The sequence below is a fragment of the Pavona decussata genome, unplaced genomic scaffold, assembly GCF_977016875.1.
Source record: "Pavona decussata unplaced genomic scaffold, jaPavDecu1.1 SCAFFOLD_2, whole genome shotgun sequence".
NCBI lineage: Eukaryota > Metazoa > Cnidaria > Anthozoa > Scleractinia > Agariciidae > Pavona > Pavona decussata.
This window is the reverse complement of record NW_028145426.1, coordinates 2,662,501-2,680,964: the sequence shown is the minus strand read 5'-3', so window position 1 is coordinate 2,680,964 and position 18,464 is coordinate 2,662,501. Positions and strand designations below refer to the sequence as shown.

Sequence of the window (18,464 nt, the reverse complement as noted above, 5' to 3'; positions counted from 1 at the left end):
ACTGATACACAGCTCCAAGGTTGATGTAAGCTAACGCTTCTCCTTTTTTGTCACCGATTTCTTTCCTAATTGCTGGTACTTTCTCAAGGTATTCTTTAGCCTTGGTATATTCCCCAAGCAACTGATACACAGCTCCAAGATTCCCGTAATCCGAGGCCTCTCCGTTTCTGTCACCTATTTCTTTTCTGAGGAACAGTGCTGTCTCCAGATACCCTCTAGCTTTGACATATTCCCCAAGCGACTGATACAGACCTCCAAGGTTGCTGTAAGCAAAGGCTTCTCCTTTCCTGTCACCGATTTCTTTCATAATTGCTGGCACTTTGTCATGGCATTCTTTAGCCTTGGTATATTCCCCAAGCGAATGATACACAGTTCCTAGGGTGACGTAGGCGAAGGCTTCTCCTTTCTTTTCGCCGATTTCTTTCATAATTGCTGGTATTTTGTCAAGATATTCTTTAGCTTCGGTATATTCCCCAAGCGACTGATACATAGCTCCAAGGTTGCTGTAAGTCGATGCCTCTCCTCTCCTGTCACCGATTTCTTTCATAATTGCTGGTACTTTGTCAAGGTATTCTTTCGCTTCGGCATATTCCCCAAGCGACTGATACACGGCTCCAAGATTGCTGTAGGCCCAGGCTTCTCCTTTCCTGTCACCGATTTCTTTCATAATTGCTGGTACTTTGTCATGGTATTCTTTAGCCTTGCTATATTCCCCAAGCGAATGATACACAGCTCCTAGGGTGATGTAAGCCGAGGCTTCTCCACTCCAGTCACCGCTATCTTTCATAATTGCTGGTACTTTGTCAAGGTATTCTTTAGCCTCGTTACATTCCCCAAGCGTCTGATACACAGCTCCAAGGTTGCTGTACGCCCAGGCTTCTCCTTTCTTGTCACCGATTTCTTTCATAAATGCTGGTACTTTGTCAAGGTATTCTTTCGCTTCGGTATATTCCCCAAGCAACTGATACACAGCCCCAAGATTGCTGTACGCCCAGGCTTCTCCTCTCTTGTCACCGATTTCTTTCATAATTGCTGGTACTTCGTTTTGGTATTCTTTAGCCTTGTTATATTCCCCGAGCGAATGATACACAGCTCCAAGGTTGCTGTAAGCCGAGGCTTCTCCTTTTCTGTCACCGATTTCTTTCATAATTGCTGGCACTTTCCCATAGTATTCTTTAGCCTTGGAATATTCTCCAAGCGAACGATAAACAGTTCCTAGGAGGATGTAGGCGAAGGCTTCTCCTCTCTTGTCACCGATTTCTTTCATAATTGCTGGTACTTTGTCATGGTATTCTTTAGCTTCGATATATTCCCCAAACGACTGATGCATAGTTCCAAGGTTGCTGTAAGCCGAGGCTTCTCCTTTCCTGTCACCGACTTCTTTCATAAGCGCTGGTACTTTGTCCAGGTAATCTTTAGCCTTGGTATATTCCCCAAGCCACTGACACACAGCTCCTAGGTTGATGTTAGCCCAGGCTTCTCCTTTCTTGTCACCGATTTCTTTCATAATTGCTGGTACGTTTACACGGTATTCTTTAGCCTTGGTGTATTCCCCAAGCGACTGATACACAGCTCCAAGATTGCTGTAAGCCCAGGCTTCTCCTTTCCTGTCACCGATTTCTTTCATAATTGCTGGTACTTTGCCATGGCATTCTTTAGCCTTGGTATATTCCCCTAGCAAATGATACACAGCTCCTAGGGTGATGTAAGCCCAGGCTTCTCCTCTCCTGTCACCGATTTCTTTCATAATGGCTGGTACTTTTTCATGGTATTCTCTAGCTTCGGTATATTCACCATGCGACTGATACACAGCTCCAACGTCGCTGTAAGCCCAGGCTTCTCCTTTCTTGTCACCGATTTTTTTCATAATTGCTGGAACTTTGTCATGGTATTCTTTAGCCTTTGTATATTCCCCAAGGGAATGGTACACAGCTCCGAGATTCCTGTAAGCCCAGGCTTCTCCTCTCTTGTCACCGATTTCTTTCATAATTGCTGGTACTCTGTCAAGGTATTCTTTCGCTTCGGTATACTCACCAAACGACTGATACACATCTCCAAGATTGTTGTAAGCCCAGGCTTCGCCTTTCTTGTCACCGATTTCTTTCATAATTGCTGGTACTTTGTCATGGTATTCTTTAGCCTTGGTTTTTTGCCCTAGCGAATGATAAACGGCTCCTAGGGTGATGTAAGCCCAGGCTTCTCCTCTCCTGTCACCGATTTCTTTCATAATTGCTGGTACTTTGTCATGGTATTCTTTAGCCTTGGTATATTCCCCAAGCGACTGGTACACAGCTCCAAGCTTGCTGTAAGCCAAGGCTTCTCCTTTCCTGTCACCGATTTCTTTCATAATTGCTGGTACTTTGTCATGGTATTCTTTAGCCTTGGTACATTCCCCAAGCGAATGATACACAGCTCCAAGGTTGCTGTAAGCCCAAGCTTCTCCTTTTCTTTCACCGATTTCTTTCATAATTGCTGGTACTTTGTCATGGTATTCTTTAGCTTCGGTATATTCCCCAAGCGACTGATACACAGCTCCAAGGTTGCTGTAAGCCCAGGCCTCTCCTTTTCTGTCGCCGATTTGTTTCATAATTGCTGGTACTTTGTCATGGTATTCTTTAGCCTTGGTACATTCCCCAAGGGAATGGTACACAGCTCCAAGACTGCTGTAAGCCCAGGCTTCTCCTCTCCTGTCACCGATTTCGTCCATAATTGCTGGTACTTTGTCAAGATATTCTTTCGCTTCAGTATATTCCCCAAGCGACTGATACACAGCCCCAAGATTGCTGTACGCCCAGGCTTCTCCTTTCCTGTCACCGATTTCTTTCATAATTGCTGGTACTTTGTCATGGTATTCTTTAACCTTGTTATATTCCCCGAGCGAATGATACACAGCTCCAAGGTTGCTGTAAGCCCAGGCTTCTCCTTTCCTGTCACCGATTTCTTTCATAATTGCTGGTACTTTGTCATAGTATTCTTTAGCCTTGTTATATTCCCCAAGCGAATGATACACAGTTCCTTGGGGGATGTAAGCCCAGGCTTCTCCTTTCTTGTCATCGATTTCTTTCATAATTGCTGGTACTTTGTCATAGTATTCCTTAGCCTTGGTATATTCCCCAAGCGAATGGCACACAGCTCCAAGATTGCTGTAAGCCGAGGCTTCTCCTTTCCTGTCACCGATTTCTTTCATAAGTGCTGGTACTTTGTCATGGTATTCTTTAGCCTTGCTATATTCCCCAAGCGAATGATACACAGCTCCTAGGGTGATGTAAGCCAAGGCTTCTCCTTTCCTGTCACCGATTTCTTTCATTATTGCTGGTACTTTGTCAAGGTATTCTTTAGTTTCGGTATATTTCCCAAGCGAATAATAGGCAGCTCCAAGGTTGCTGTAAGCCGTGGCCTCTGCTTTCCTGTCACCGATTTCTTTCATAATTGCTGGTACTTTGTCAAGGTATTCTTTAGCCTTGGTATATTCCCCAAGCGACTGATACACAGTTCCTAGGGTGATGTAAGCCGAGGCTTCTTCTTTCCTGTCACCGATTTCTTTCACAATTTCTAGTGCTTTGTCGAGGTATTTTTTTAGCCTCTTTGTAATCATTGATAAAAATGTAAGCCAAGGATATCTTATTAGAAATGATTTTTAACAACAATTTGACAATGTTTTCTTCTATTACCCCTGCTTTCCGGTAAAGGAAAACCAAGCATTTCTTATAAACGTCGATGGCTTTTAGAATACGACTTGTGTTAAGAAGAAAATCGGCAACCACTAGACCGATGTTGATGGCTTCCATAACTTCGTATCCCCTATTCAGGAGAAATCTGAGCTCCCTTTGATGCCTGTCAACAAAAAGGAGTTAATATTATCTACAGTCGGACCTCTATTGAGCGGCCACCTTTTAAGCGGCCACCCTCCATTAAGCAGCCACTTTCCAAAGTCCCGAATTATTATTTTGTCAGTAAAGTGCTGTATTCAATACCTCTATTCAACGGCCAACCTCTATTAAGCGGCCAGTTTTCAAAGTCCCCAGGGTGGCCGCTTAATAGAGGTCCGACTGTATTAGCCTTTTATTTGTTCTGTCGTATTACCTTTTACCTTTGTGTTACTCATGATGCCGATGATGATGAGGATGATGATGATGATGGTGATAATTGTTTTTATTCGCGTTATAGAAGTACCTGACAAATGTTACAGTTAACAATTATTCACCGAAGTGGAGGTTGTAAAGTGGTTAAAGAGCCGCGATCCACCACTTTCACCGACACTGAGGTGAATAATTGTTTTAGTATGTGACATTCAAGCTGAATAACTAGCGAGCCAAAAAATTCGTTTATTTTTGATAGTCTACCGACAAATGGTGGGATATTTTAAAATTTCGCGCGCTGCGCGGTAAGCGATTTCTTGTTGTAGAAAGTTCCGTCTCGCTTTTGTTGCCAACGATTACAACTTTTTGAAGCACTTGTTCAGTTGCTAAGGTGTCACTCCTTCAATTGTTGTGTAAATTCGTCTGGATTTTGAAACCATGCTGCAAAACATTAGATGTTTTATTGTTTACATTGTAATTATAGTGCTCGGCAGTTTTCGTAAACAAGGCATCGTGGTTTCATTTTTCACCTTAGAATATGAGGTTGGAAAGATTAAATAACTTACCATTTAATGCCGTCAAACTAAACTTTGTTGCCATTTTTTTTATTTTTTTGACAGCTGCCTCGTTTATCTAAATAAATTCTTCTTTATTGACCGTGGCGAAACGGGAAGCCATCTTGTTTCTCTTCGGTTGCTCGGAGGTGAATAGTACTTGGCTAATCACCTCCGAGCTATCCAATCAACACCCGCGAAAGACACTCTTCACTTTTGTGGTATATACTAATTTTAACTATTAAAAAGTCTGCGCTGTATGCGTATCTTTTACATATTAAAAGAAAAGATTATTTCAAATCTTAAACCACCACGTGTCGCCTCGCCTCATTTAGCGAAAGCTATAGTTTTTATTTTTGCTTTTTAAAATAGCCCATTAAAATTAAATGTTTATTTTCGGAATCTTGCGGCCCTTAGGCGCAGTGATAAAGCTTTTACCCTTGGAAGTAATTCATGCAGCTGATGACAATAATTCTACTAATTTAAAAAAAAGCCAGCGGTCGCAGTTTTTCTAAAAGTTCATACCTATGACGTACGATACCGAAATTTAACATTCCCGGTGTTAACTTCAGAGTTCATATAAAGCTGACAGGAGCGTCGACTCAAGTTTCTAGAGTTAACTTAAAAAGAGAAACAAAATCTAGTTGTACGGGCAAGGTTTGAATTCATTTTTGTCCCTAAGTGACAGTCAATAAGAGTCAAGTAAATAGGGAAAGCCCTGACGAGAAATGCATACAAACTACTTTTCTAACTGACTCAAGTTTTCTGTCAAAATGTTTCCCGCTTGTACTATAGTAGCTGTATAAATTGAACGAGGTAAACATACTTATCTGGAGTATAACCCCGGATGTACCCACATCCTATGCATGTTAATATATTATTATTATTATTATTATTATTATTATTATTATTATTATTATTGTTGTTATTATTATTATTATTATTATTATTGTTATTATTATTATTATTATTATTATTTATTTTTTAATAAGAATTGCCGTCAGCTAAATTTTAGCGTTCTGATAGGCAATCCAATGACCCTACGATCGAGTGAGGTGAGTGATACCTACGTACGTACATACATACATACATACATACATACATACATACATACATACATACATACATACATACATACATAATTAGGCTAAAGGAATAACTTGTCAAGCGTTTCCATTAAAGATGCCTTGGTGACTCTAGACAGATAGGTACAATGGAAATGAAGTCATTTGGTCTTTTTCCTCCGGGATCAAGTACACGCCGGCGAGTGCAGAAAAGGTATGTGCAATCAGGGAAAGATAAAATTAAGGGCAAGACACATTTTAAGTGAACAGGACTGATTTTTTTTATTTACTTGATCGAATTTTCAAGTTGTTCTCGTATGAAAATAAAAAAAAAATCCCTATTAACTTTTCTTCCCCTATTTTTGGGCGGACAAATAGGTGTAATTTCACTACAGGTTGGATACAAAACCGCGCACGACAAGAGACTGGCATAGTGGACCTCTGACGTCAATACAAGAACGCTACTTTCGCGGGTTTATCTATTCCAAAATGTTTTTCTTTATGCAAAGGAAGAAATAAAGTGCTGAAGATATCATCTATCATAAATAACTGCCATTTCTAATCCAATTTTGTTTGGTTTGTTCTCCATACCATATGTTTTTATTCAGCAAAATCAACTCAGCGAAATCGGAAACGCGTTCATTGGCGAATAATATTTCAAAGCACAATGACAGACTTCTCAACCTCACTATATGTTCATGTATTCGTACACATAAATCAACAACAAGGTGGATTAAACAAAGGTTCTCCGTTAAGTGTACAATCAAGATGATTTCAAAAGAATGCTCAAACTCTATCTCAAGGTAAAGTTTAAAAATACATGTAACAGCTAGTCAAAGTGCGAATACTTTAATATCCCCCCTATCAAAAAACTACTGCATTTTAAGTGGAGGTGGACCTGCTCAGCAGAGCCGGGGCCCGCCTGATCGTCTCAGAGATGGGTCAATTTTTGTAACAAACGCGCCCATTAAATTATAAACATTTCTAAGCCAGTGTTAGAACTTGCATTCAAATGCGTTCAAGCTTTCAGAAAAAAATTGTTTTATGAAAATAATTTTGCTGGTTCTTATCATGAACCACTTTTGTGATCTCATACGATGATTCGCATACCTGTCGCCATCAAATGTCGCTTTAGTTCAAACTTTTTGACTACGGGCCGCATAACGGAACACGCTTTAGTGTGATTTTTGTAACGCAAAAAAAATATATTAAATATGATTTGGTTGAATTTCTAGTTAATTTGCTGATACGGTTTGCACGAGGGAGTATCAGCCCTGGACGAGACTTGTTATGTTACCGAGAAAATAGCATGGACCAGCGCTCAGTCTCCTCAATCTCAAAAGAAAAAAATTCTACAATTTCTGATCGATGTCACGTGATTTAGTTGTCTCTTGGTGGCAAACTTACCACTCAGCACATTAATTTACTGTCAAACTTATAGGTAAACTGTTGGGTAAGGTAAACCATTTCGCTACATGATTTTGAGCAATGTTTCCCAATACTATCTTTTCATCAATGGCCTTGCAAGTTTGTATGCAAGTGATGATTTTCTGCCTAACGAGGAAAAACTCCTTCTAAGAATAGATATCTTACTCTTTTACTACCGTCATACACTATTTAGTGCAAGATGCTCTTTAAAAGAATACGTTGGAGTGTTGGTCTGTAAATATTGCCAGACCCAGACAAACCTGAAAAGTCTCCAGCAAGACCCTTTTGGAGAATTAACTTTGAAAACATTATTTAAACTTTCTGTAAATTTATAGTTTTCCAGATATTCAAGAAAACGAACATACGGGTTTTGTCATAAGATCCCACAAAAATTGACCAAGTCCAGTACGCTTGTATTAAATGACTACGTATCGCAAGAAAACAAGATCGCTTTTATACAATAGCATACGTCTTCTACTTTTTGTCAATAGGAGGGTCATAGGTTCGACTACTGTTGGGACAACTCGGAGTTTCTTTTTCCAAGTATGCCTGTGTCACTGAATGTAAAATTCACCAATCCTTTTTATCAAACAGCGAGCATTTGCCTTCAATCATACCATAATCATTGATATTGCAACTCGTGTTGTCAAACAGAACACAAATGATGACGTATCAAGGTCACAGAAAACGCTTTATGCTCATTAACCTGAAAAGTGCTAGTGCATTCAGGCTGTTTATCAACAATTCTTGAAAGTTTAAGAAATATTTAACGGTGTCATATATTTTACCCACAATGCAACAGCCATCCCCTCCAAACTATAACGTGATTGTCAACTGCTAAATCAGGAAGAGGCTGTTTAAGCGTGCGGCGTGCCTAACCTTATCAACCCAGCTCTATATTGCCGCGAAGAAGGTTCTTCCTGCAACATTTTGCTCTTTGTACAGTTTTGTAACCTGTTTCTATACGTTAGGAATGTATTTTCGTGACCGCCGTCCTTCTGTAATGTGCGCTGAATCAGCCTAAATAATGCATATTGTCTATTGTGTCTTGATGTACTATTCGTTTTAAAAATTCGACTTATAAGGTCTAGATGACAGCATTAGGTCTGTGACATTACTTGTAGTTAACTTTTCCACTCACTGGCCACTGGGTATCTTAGAAATAAGAATTCGCAGCTACGACCGTGGAGCTCGAACACGTCCAGATGTCAAAGCAGGTAATGCAGTCAGAATTTTAAAGATCCCTGCAATACCAAGAAGCAAGAATAACTCAAGACCCCTTTACATAACTTGCGGACACGGGTCTGGGCTAGTTATGTTACACTCAATCATTTTCATTACATTCAAACAGTTGAAACGTATTCATAGAACTTCTTAACTATATTTGCGTGCTGGCAGATAATCCATTTCTGACAGCGTTCAATAAGGAAGGACAGCTCGTTGTCAGTGTTCGTTATTGACCTTAGTCCTTTCCTTAATTCCTCATGGTAGCCTCCGAGAAAGTCGAAAACAATATTGATTTGTGTAACGCTGTATTTTTATAAAGTTGTTTGATGCCTGCACGTAGTTCTGTGTATTTTTCCTGTTTCTTAGCTGTTTTGTCCGCAATTGTGCCAACTTGGCAGACAGTGCCTTCAATTATTATTATTATTATTATTATTATTATTATTATTATTATTATTATTATTATTATTATTATTATTTCTTTTTAAAGGAGAAATGATATAACAATAGTCTTGTTCACAGCTAGCGTTACTCGTGTGATCCATCAGAAACGCAACAACGTGGAAATCCTATGATCTTCGTAATACAACAAGCTCTTGCATAATCTCCCGGGGGTAAAAGTAATTCTTTGCGGCTACAATTCAGTTGTATCGGTTGAGTTTCATAGAACCTTGTTAAATGCATGAGCCCAAATGGTGTCAATACTACCTCTCCCTGCGAAAACAGATGGTTTGACTTAATGCCAAGGCCGGAGTCCTTTATGGCCTGTACGAAGCATGGAGTTGCAGTTGTAAGTTCCAGCTGCGAGTTACAAACAGAGAACATATAGATATTTCTAGTCCTAGTCAAGATAAGATAGTAAGTTAGGGATCGCAAAGACTTTGAAAAGAACATTTCGGGAAAAATAAGCAATAACCCCTGGGTGGGCAATCTTTTCCTGGAGTTCAGTTTTAATATCTGCCTAGTTACACCCAGAGGGTTACATTTTTGGGTAAAAGAAGTGTCAAGGACCTATGCCATTGCTTTATAAAGCTCAGACAATGGTAAAAAACTGGACGAATTCGATTATATTTCTTTCGTACCTTCCCACACGAGCATTTGCGTCACTTTTATGCTTATTTAGCAAAGAAATCTACCACAAAACACTTTACCAGCTTATAAATAAAAGAAGCATCGTTGCCGAAAGACTAAACAAAAAAGGGGTGGCAATCAAGTTTGGGGGTATTTTCCGAGTTGCTAATAACAAAACCTGAATGTAACGGAACTGCCCGCTATCCATAAATGATATAGGCGATATAACTGCAAGGGGTTTGCAAACATAAGGGTGAAGGTTTCCTTATGATGGCTACCGATCTTGACGGATCAGTCGCAGTGATCATATCGAAGCCTGGCGATACAAATGTCTGTATTCTGTCCATCACAGACGATCGCTCTCGATACCTAAAATACTGTTTTAAGCAATGGAGTGATCGTTGCCGATCATATGGAACGGCCAGCCGTAATGAATCCTCGGAGACCTAATAATGTAACCTGTCGTTGTCAGATATTATTTGAAAAACAGAACTAACGTGAAAGTTTGTCGGCTACGATTCATTTTCTGAACTATCGATTATTAGTATTGATTATTAGTATCGTTTCTATAAATTGGCACTCTTAGAAAGGTTTCCCTTGATTTTGCTTTTTTTTCCGGCGAATTTTTCCTGCTGAGTTTTTTCCCTTTACACCTTTTACGCGTTTTCTTTGCTTGCACATGCATTTGCACATGAATCCGCTCTTTGCAGTTTAATAAACGCGTGGGAAAATCTTAAAAACTCTGACGGAATGTAGCGATATGGAAAGTTGCGATGGTAAAGACCACGTAGCCGTGTAGTTGTTCACCATGGAGGATAATACCAAGTGTAATGGTAATCAATGGTAATCAAACCAGTGGCATCGATCCCTAACACTTCCTTTACTTAAAAAGGTTATTCTCTGGTTTGAACTTTTGTTTATATTAAAACTGGACTCAACAAAAGATTTAAGTACCCTTTACTCAGAAAAGTCCGTTTTAACGTCCTTGTGATCCCTAACTTTCCTATAACGTTAACTTCACTAGAAATTTTTATTTTCTAGTTTTGGCAACTCGCAACTCGCAACTCGCAACTCGCAACTCATAACTCGCAACTCCACAACTTGCAAATTTGCCCAGTCCTTATACAGGCGAAAACAAGGTTAATTTGATTCCAAATGAGAAAAAGTAAAGATCTCTGCCAAGCAACAAAGAGTGATTTTCCTGTGTTCTCCTTTTCTTTACGTTTATTTAGATTTCAGTAGGACCAACGTTGACTTAGTTATATATTTTAACTATTTTTTTGGGGGACACGAAACTGCTCTTGTAAGGCACTTCATCACAAGATTGAAGTGATGATAGAAAGACGACCACCGAGTACGTGAGAGTAAAATGCGCTCTGTCTCGATTAATTTCCATCAAGTAATTAGGCCATCAGTGAAAGGAAAATGCCCTCTGGCTCGATCAACCAGCATCCTGTAATTTTGCCCTCGGTGTTATAAACATTGTAATTGTCATTGTTGGTAAGCAGCTTGCTGCTTATACAAAAGTATTATTGTGGAGCTACGCTCTTAGGCTTGCCTAAATCTATATATTATGCTTGTTGTAATAATCATACCTACAATGCGGGCTGAAAGTGCTGGGACAGTAAACGCTATAGCAGCAAACTTCGCAGTAATTCCTCCCTCCCCCCCAAACAATGTTGAACTGGGTGGATACACAAGCAAAATAAGTGTCGATGTTCGCTAAGATCTTTTCAACATTGCCTTGGGGAAGGGGGGGTGGAGGCGTAGCTAAAGGGTCATAATAATGACGGGGAGAGTAAGACACGCAAATTTGAAAGGAATCTAGCAACTGTCCCAAGGACATCTGTCCTCCATTGTACCTTTATTTTATACCAGTGGCCATAATCAGAGATGGAGACCGTGACGAGATGCCATTTGGATTTGTGGGCTTGTCCCCATGTGTTGTATCAAAAAATCTATTTTTAGAAAAAATTGCGCCATGTGTGCGTGTGTGCACGCGTGTAAATGGTCAGGATCGCGCGTGGAGAAATTGATTTTTTTTTTCTACCCGTTCAAAATGGCGTCCAAATTTTAAAATCCTGCCAGGGAATGTCTCCTCGGTGCCCACATTTAAGAAATTAGACTCTCACAACGAACAGGTAACAATTGAAAGAAGATGGGGGAAGTTGGAATAAAAGTGTTTATTGATCACATGACTCTCACAGTAAAGTCAAAAAGGCGCTAAAACAGTGACGCTGCGTGCGTTACTACAGTTGAATGAATGAAACAAGTTCACACTTTACGGATTATGGGATATGTACTCAGACACGTAACTAACACGTAACAGTATGATATGGTTCAAATGATACCCGAAAAATGTCTAAAGGTCAGTTATTTGTTGTTGGAGAAAGTCTAAACAGTCAGTGTGGAATGTTATGATGCTGCAAAGTTGATGCTCTCAGCTTGCACTGTTTTATTGCTCATCTTGAACTGGAAAAAGAGCTTTTTGCTGCTTGAAATCAAGTTCCGTGACCACGGAAAGGATGAAGCAAAACAACAACCGGCGACACTAGTGGATGGACTTTCTAACCAGGAAAAATAAAATACGCTAACAAATTACACCTGAGCTTTATACCTTCTCACATTCGTAAAAACTGCAGCCGTTTTCTTGGCTATAAACAAAGCCTACTACTGATGCCGGGATGTAAAACAGTGGAGGATGCATTTGACTGTGACCGACACCGAGTTGAAACGTTTGGATTGGTTTCTGGATTTTATTCAAGATACGTACTTCAAAATAAGGTAAAAAAATTTCTTCTGTCATTTTAGCTGAATATTTGTTTTTACTCCCGCGGATATGCAATCCATGAAAACTTGTCGTTTGTCTGCTAGTAGTCTTGTTTCACCTATTCAGTTCTTAAGTTCTGCTGGAGCAATTTGGGAATTATTAGTTTATTTGGAGGTAAAAGTTGCTAGTTTGATGTTGAGGAAGTTTATCCTGCGAACTTGAAAAAAGAAAGAGTTTAAAAACAGATAAGTTTAAAAACGTGTTTACAGCTTTAATGTCCTTTCGATGACCATGGAAATCAACAACTAATAAACGAATGAACATTAATATCAACGTGTAATACTTCTTGAAAGCAGTGAGCCAACAGCCGTCACGAGAAGCAGTAAGGTTTTCGGCAACAATAAGTAATACAGAAATTCACTTCTGACCGATGTTGAAAAATTTGGCACTAATCTGTGAAAGAAATCTGCTCTTATCACGTAAAACCATTAACTCGTAAAATGGCAGTTTACAAAATTTGATCAGGGAAGCGCTGAAAATTCATGCAAGTGAGCGCATAGAAAACGCTAGAGACGATGGCCTTAACTCGTCTCCACAAGGACTTACCACCAATTTGAGATAAATGGTTGAACTGACTTCTCAAATATAATTTAATTTATATATATCAGCATTGCAGAGAAATATTTTCATATTTGTACTGTAAGGAATTTATGTTTTCTACCCAGCAAGGAGAATTTATTCCTGGAGTTGTCCCCAATGCTTTAGTTTGCAGCTGTAGTTTAGTAAGGTTACACGGAGGAGCTTAAACATATACAGGGCAATAAAATGTTATTTTCACATTCAAAGTATTTAAAAATTATGTATTTTTGTCGAAACCGAACTGGACTTTCTCTTCCATTTTCCATATAAGGTAGTAGCCCCACGCAAATTTGCGTGTACCCGCGCGGGTTTATGACGTGAAGGGTGGCGCAATTTTTTCTAAAAAATAGTTTTTGGTACAACATATGGGGACGCGTTGACCCCACGCCTACAGTCTCCATCCCTGAATATTGCTCATGTTTATACCTAAATTTCTAGTTAGCTAGTAATTTTGTAATTTGGTAAATGAGGGTCACAAGTTTATTAGCTTTTAACTATTAAGTACTACCCTCGTTAAACAAAGGCTTTATTATTATTCCGAATTAAAGATTAATATGCATGCATGCACTTTGGAGGCTAAGTCTGCAAATGGACGTGCAAAAGGGCGTATTTTTGGTTTGAATGATGGGGTCAAGATTAGGTAAATCGGGGGGACATCCTTACCAAAAAACAAAAAACCGAAGAGATCCTTCTCACCCTCCCTCCTAAACCTCACAACAGTTACTTCCCGCATTGGGCGCCCATTCAAATCAGAAAGAGGTTATAGATAAGGCTGAAATAGAAGTCCACCAATGCCAGGAGCCAAGGTGCTCCTGAACTGAAGCACTCAAAGAAAGCAAATGTTTAGTGCCAACAATGACAAAGACTGACTGACAGAAATATAAACTGGTAAGAGCAGAATATCTATTTAAACAAGTGTATCTTTAGCAGTGGCTAGGTAGGTGACCCGAGGGAACTAGGATTTAAGAGCAACGGGTGAGAGGAGGATGTTTTGGGTATTAAATTCGTCATTTTGGTCTGATTTCGGAGCGAAAAGTTTTGCTCAGTGTGTTTCCAGAAAAATATTGTTTGAAGGTGGAAAAAGCATGGTAACCTTTAAGGATTATACCATAGTTTCCGGTTGAATCGTTTCTCTAAACTCCCGAAAACCTTCCGAGGTAGAATTTTCGCAACAGAGACTCGCAATTTACAGATTCTGAAAGCTAAATTTTTAAATCCGGGGTTAAAATCTATGTAATGAAGTGAAACACATGGACAAATTGCGCTAAACCTAACCACAAGTCGACCTAAAATGGATTTGAAAAAAAATTATTTTTGGACCTTGTAAAGAAGTTTTGGAGACTCTCGAAAAACGGGTCTTACGGTATACGGTCATTTATTTATTTATTTATTTATTTATTTATTTATTTATTTATTTATTTATTTATTTATTTATTTATTTATTTATTTATTTATTTATTTATTTATTTATTTGTCCTTTTAGTTTTCGGGTTACGATGGTTGGGTTACTCCCAAAAGGCGTCACCGTCAATCCCTTACCACGTGGAGGATGTTTAACTTCAAACTTTTCCAATTGACAGGAAGTAAAAGACGTATGCTATTTTGAGCGTACTGAATTTGGCTTTTTTTGTTTTTGTTTTTTTTTTTTGTTTTTTTTTTTTAGTGAGTGAGGCAAATTTTCTTGAATTTCTGAAAAACTGTGGTTTTCACACAGAAAGTTTAAATAGCATTTTGGAAAGTAACTCACCAAAAGTGTCATGCAGGGAAATTATCAAAATTCAACGGTCAACGGTTCTCTATTTTTACAGAGCGGCACTCTAAAAACATGACTACAGACGAAAAGTTACCTGATGTGATCTACTTTCTCGTACACTTCTTCAAGGTTGATAATGGTCACTTCCAGTTCTCCAGAAAATCCAATCTTTCTGAACTCTTCTTCCAACCTCAGCTTTGTTCTCTTTGTTTCGAAGTCATTCAGAAACCGAAGGAAACTCGTTTCTGTACGACAGAATAGGTCGACCAGGATAGAACCTTCTTCAATAGCCCTCACTACAGGGTCCACCTCTCCGTTCTCGTTGCCCTCCAGGGCATTTCTGATTGCATTCTGTGAGGGATACTTGCGGTGAATGTAGAAGGCTCCCAATGACAGTATACCAGTGACCACACCTGCCGCCAGCCAGGGGTTGTTAATTTTAAGCGATGCGGACAATCCTCCAAAGTAGCGACCTGCTTGAAGGGATAGGTCAAACACGGCCTTTGATGCTTCAACTGCTCCTCCTGCAACTTGATCCGCCATCTGCTTTTCCTGTTCTAGTCACTGTCCTTACCGTCGTCACTATATGTTATCCAGGGTGATGGCAATTCTGCAACTATATACAAAAGATTTAATTTGCATGTGTTTATACAATGGTGAGGGTAGAATTCAAGTTTTGATTGGTCTAGAGGACTTGAATTTGAGTTGAAAAGGTGTACTGAGGACGATTCAAGTATTGAGAAGCATTCTTCGAAACAAAATATGTGGATTTGGTGAAGATGTTTAAAATTGTACGAGTATTTGTTGTGGGCAAGTCACCTCACGAAGACGCGTTGAAAGGTGTCTGTTGCTTTCACCAAAATAACAGACACACATTGATGAATATCGAAGATCTTTTATGAAAAGTTTAGTTAGTAAACATTCGTTTTAATGTTTTTTAGCTAGACAAAGTGTCTAGCCATACAGTTTTAGATGAACATTCCTGGTTGTAGTGCACCGATCAGTTGAACATCCCCTGAGGCAACCCAGGGTATTTGAACGTTGGCAAATTCCCGCCCCACAGGGCCAAAAGCCGTTCAACTAGATGCCCTACCCTGGCGCCAGAATTTGACGGCCAAATTCCCCTCCCCAAAAACAAATGTTGCAATCTGGGGTATACATAGCTTCGAAAACACTGTAAAGTTTGTGAAGGCCATTTTTGGTGAACAAATCGCTCGCAACTCGTCCATGGATACGGAACCACCTCACCCAGGCAAAGTTCAAATCTCCCATACTTCCCAAGTACGGAAAATGGTCAAATATGCCCGGGGAGGGGAAGCTATTCGAATTGATAGGCGCATAATTCTCATAGTCATAATTATAATTTGTCGCAGAAACTTTAAACGTGCATTCCTTTCAAGGCCCTCTCGCTGATTATAATGGCACGATGTCATTAATTGAATATCCTTGAAAGTTAAGAGATAACTACAGGCCTGCAAATGATCCCCAAATATGAGCTCCAAATGATCCCAGCATTCTAAATGATCCCCTGACCAGGAATGGTCCTCTCGTCAAAAAGGATGAAGGTTGGTGCGGACTCGTGAATTTGAACAGCGAATTTAAAAATTATATTAAAACCGTTAATTTTTTTTTTCTTAATGATACAACAGTTATTATTATAGGAAAGGCAAGTAAATGTACGCTATTGGAATACAAACTCCACGACTTCAACAAATTATATTAAACTTCTCGGACTATAATGCTATAATGTAACAGTTCAGTGCAAAAGGGCATTGGCTTATAAAGTGGAACATACAGACATGTATTTTACTAATACTGTTATAACGCCTGAAACGTGCACCTACTGAAAGAAAGTAAGATTATACAATTTCTCAAACAGTAACAACACGAAACCCAATCTCGAACCCAGAGTCTTCAGGCTTTTTGGTCAGCGGGGCAACGCCGGGAAGAATCTGGGGACATCGCAATCTCGTACCCAGAGTCCTCAGGCTTTTTGGTCAGCGGGGCGGCGCCAGGAGAGACTCTGGGATAATGGAATTTCTTATCCCAGAAAACGTGGGATTCCGGTCTTTGTGCGCATGCTTACGATTAAAACGGAAGTCAAATGCCCCAAAATGGCAGTCGTGTTGATGTTTTCGGGCCTGAAGGTTTTATCGGGCCTTGAAAGTGTTCGAGAAAGCCAAAGTTGATTCTTACACGCGATCGAAGGAACTGGATTTTTTTCCCGTAAGAGCGGATCAAAGCAACTGGATTTTTTACCCTGTAAGAGCGAGCGAACGGTGGACTTGATTCGACATTGCTACAGCACACACAGACAAGTAAATAACATAATTATTTCTTTATTACTTTTTATACTTATAAATAAAAAGGAACTTTCACTTCTCCTCTCACAGAACTGTGCAGCTGACTGTGTGTTGAATTTATGTTTAAATTACCTTCCCCCTTCCCTCTACAGTTTATGTCCAAATGGGATTTGTTTAAGTTCTGTCTTATTATAAATTATTGCTTCAATGAACACATAGTGTAAGTTATCATTTGACAATTTAAATCACCTCTTGATATTTACTGTTGTAAAGTTTTTTTTGCCCCTTTTTTAATTGCAATAGAATGAATTGTGTGCACGCTTTTCTTAAAGTGTATATAATTAGAATGATTGTTATATCTGTTCAATTGCAAGCTAGCACAATTTAAACATCAGCACATTTTTATACATCTGTCCTGAATGTCATGTCATGAGAAGCTTTGAAGTTTTTCTTTCTGGATAGACATTCCTTTTGCCAAGCTTCTGATAGTCTGAAATGTCAGCCGTCTCTTCTCCCTAACCCACAGGGGACGCGCCCCCTGTGGGTTAGGGAGAGGAGACGACTGACATTTCAGACTAAACTTCTGACGAATCTGATAGAGAGTGCTCACATCTTGCATGGTTTTAGTGCTGTAGAGTTGCTCCCAGGTATACTATATATCTAGAAATAAAATGAAGTAGTAATAATTTTTTAACAGTGTTTTAAATGCATTCCACCAATGCATGTTTGGTTTATTCAATTCAAATCCCAATACTACCTAGTACCAAACTTTTTCCTGGCACAGGCTATGAAAATAAGGACAGTGAGTTGTGTTGAGGTTTGTTAACATTTCTGCCTAAACACAGAGTATTTACATGAGAACTGTATAGGGAGTGGTCATCACCTCTCATCAGTAAATTAGTTATAATGTGATTGTTGAGAGACTGTCGATATCCTGACTATGATATTTCACTTAGTCAATTTCTATACCATGTATTTAATCTCCTCAGTTCTCCTCCTTGTACATTTAATCAGGGTAAAATTAAAACTATCTTATGTGAGTTCTCATATTTTTGGGTGTGTACTATAGGAAGCACAGGGAAGGGGTCAATAGATTAGGGAATTTGTGTTTATATTATTAATTTACATAAATTGGTGGGGCCCAACTTCATTTGGTTGTGAAGTGTACTCTTTAACTAAGAGCTGAGTCAGATAGCTCAGGTACTGACACACATTACCTAATTTATTTTGATTAAAGGGTACAACTGGTAAATTGATAATTTCTGAAGGATTTGCCATTTCTTTTCAGTACTGGATGGTGATCTGATTTGGTATCACACTTTTAATTATTATTAACTTCAGGCAAGGGAAGTACTCAACCAACACTTTGCTGAATAGTATAATATAATCTCTTCTCTGATCTTGCTGCTCTCGTGTTGACAACAGATAATTATTATTGTCCAACTTCCCAATATCCTGAATGATTGGCACAGTGTTGTTGAGACCTTTGCTGGACACCCTGTCAAAAGTAATGAACTGTGTAAATTATCCAGTGCTTGTGGGAATTTGTTGTCCCTTGACAATAATGTTAGCTTAAAGA

At 39.2% G+C, this 18,464-nt stretch overlaps 1 protein-coding gene and 1 long non-coding RNA gene across 2 annotated transcripts in view; both read right to left on the bottom strand.

Annotated features, from left to right (window-relative positions):
- Positions 1–3,339: 3,339 nt before the first annotated feature.
- LOC146490020 (uncharacterized) overlaps positions 3,340–18,464 on the bottom strand; it is a 21,738-nt gene continuing 6,613 nt past the window's right edge. Inside the window, exons 2-3 of the mRNA XM_085091074.1 lie at positions 14,677–15,192; positions 3,340–3,834 (exon numbers count right to left, since the gene is read on the bottom strand). Of these exons, the coding sequence (XP_084947200.1) occupies positions 3,531–3,834; positions 14,677–15,125 (753 nt within the window). The 5' untranslated portion in view covers positions 15,126–15,192 and the 3' untranslated portion in view covers positions 3,340–3,530. The remainder of the gene's footprint in view (positions 3,835–14,676; positions 15,193–18,464) is intronic.
- The window catches only part of LOC146490021 (uncharacterized), a 2,344-nt gene continuing 2,066 nt past the window's right edge, over positions 18,187–18,464 (bottom strand). The window contains exon 2 of the long non-coding RNA XR_014858283.1: positions 18,187–18,383. This is a non-coding gene — a long non-coding RNA (uncharacterized LOC146490021). The remainder of the gene's footprint in view (positions 18,384–18,464) is intronic.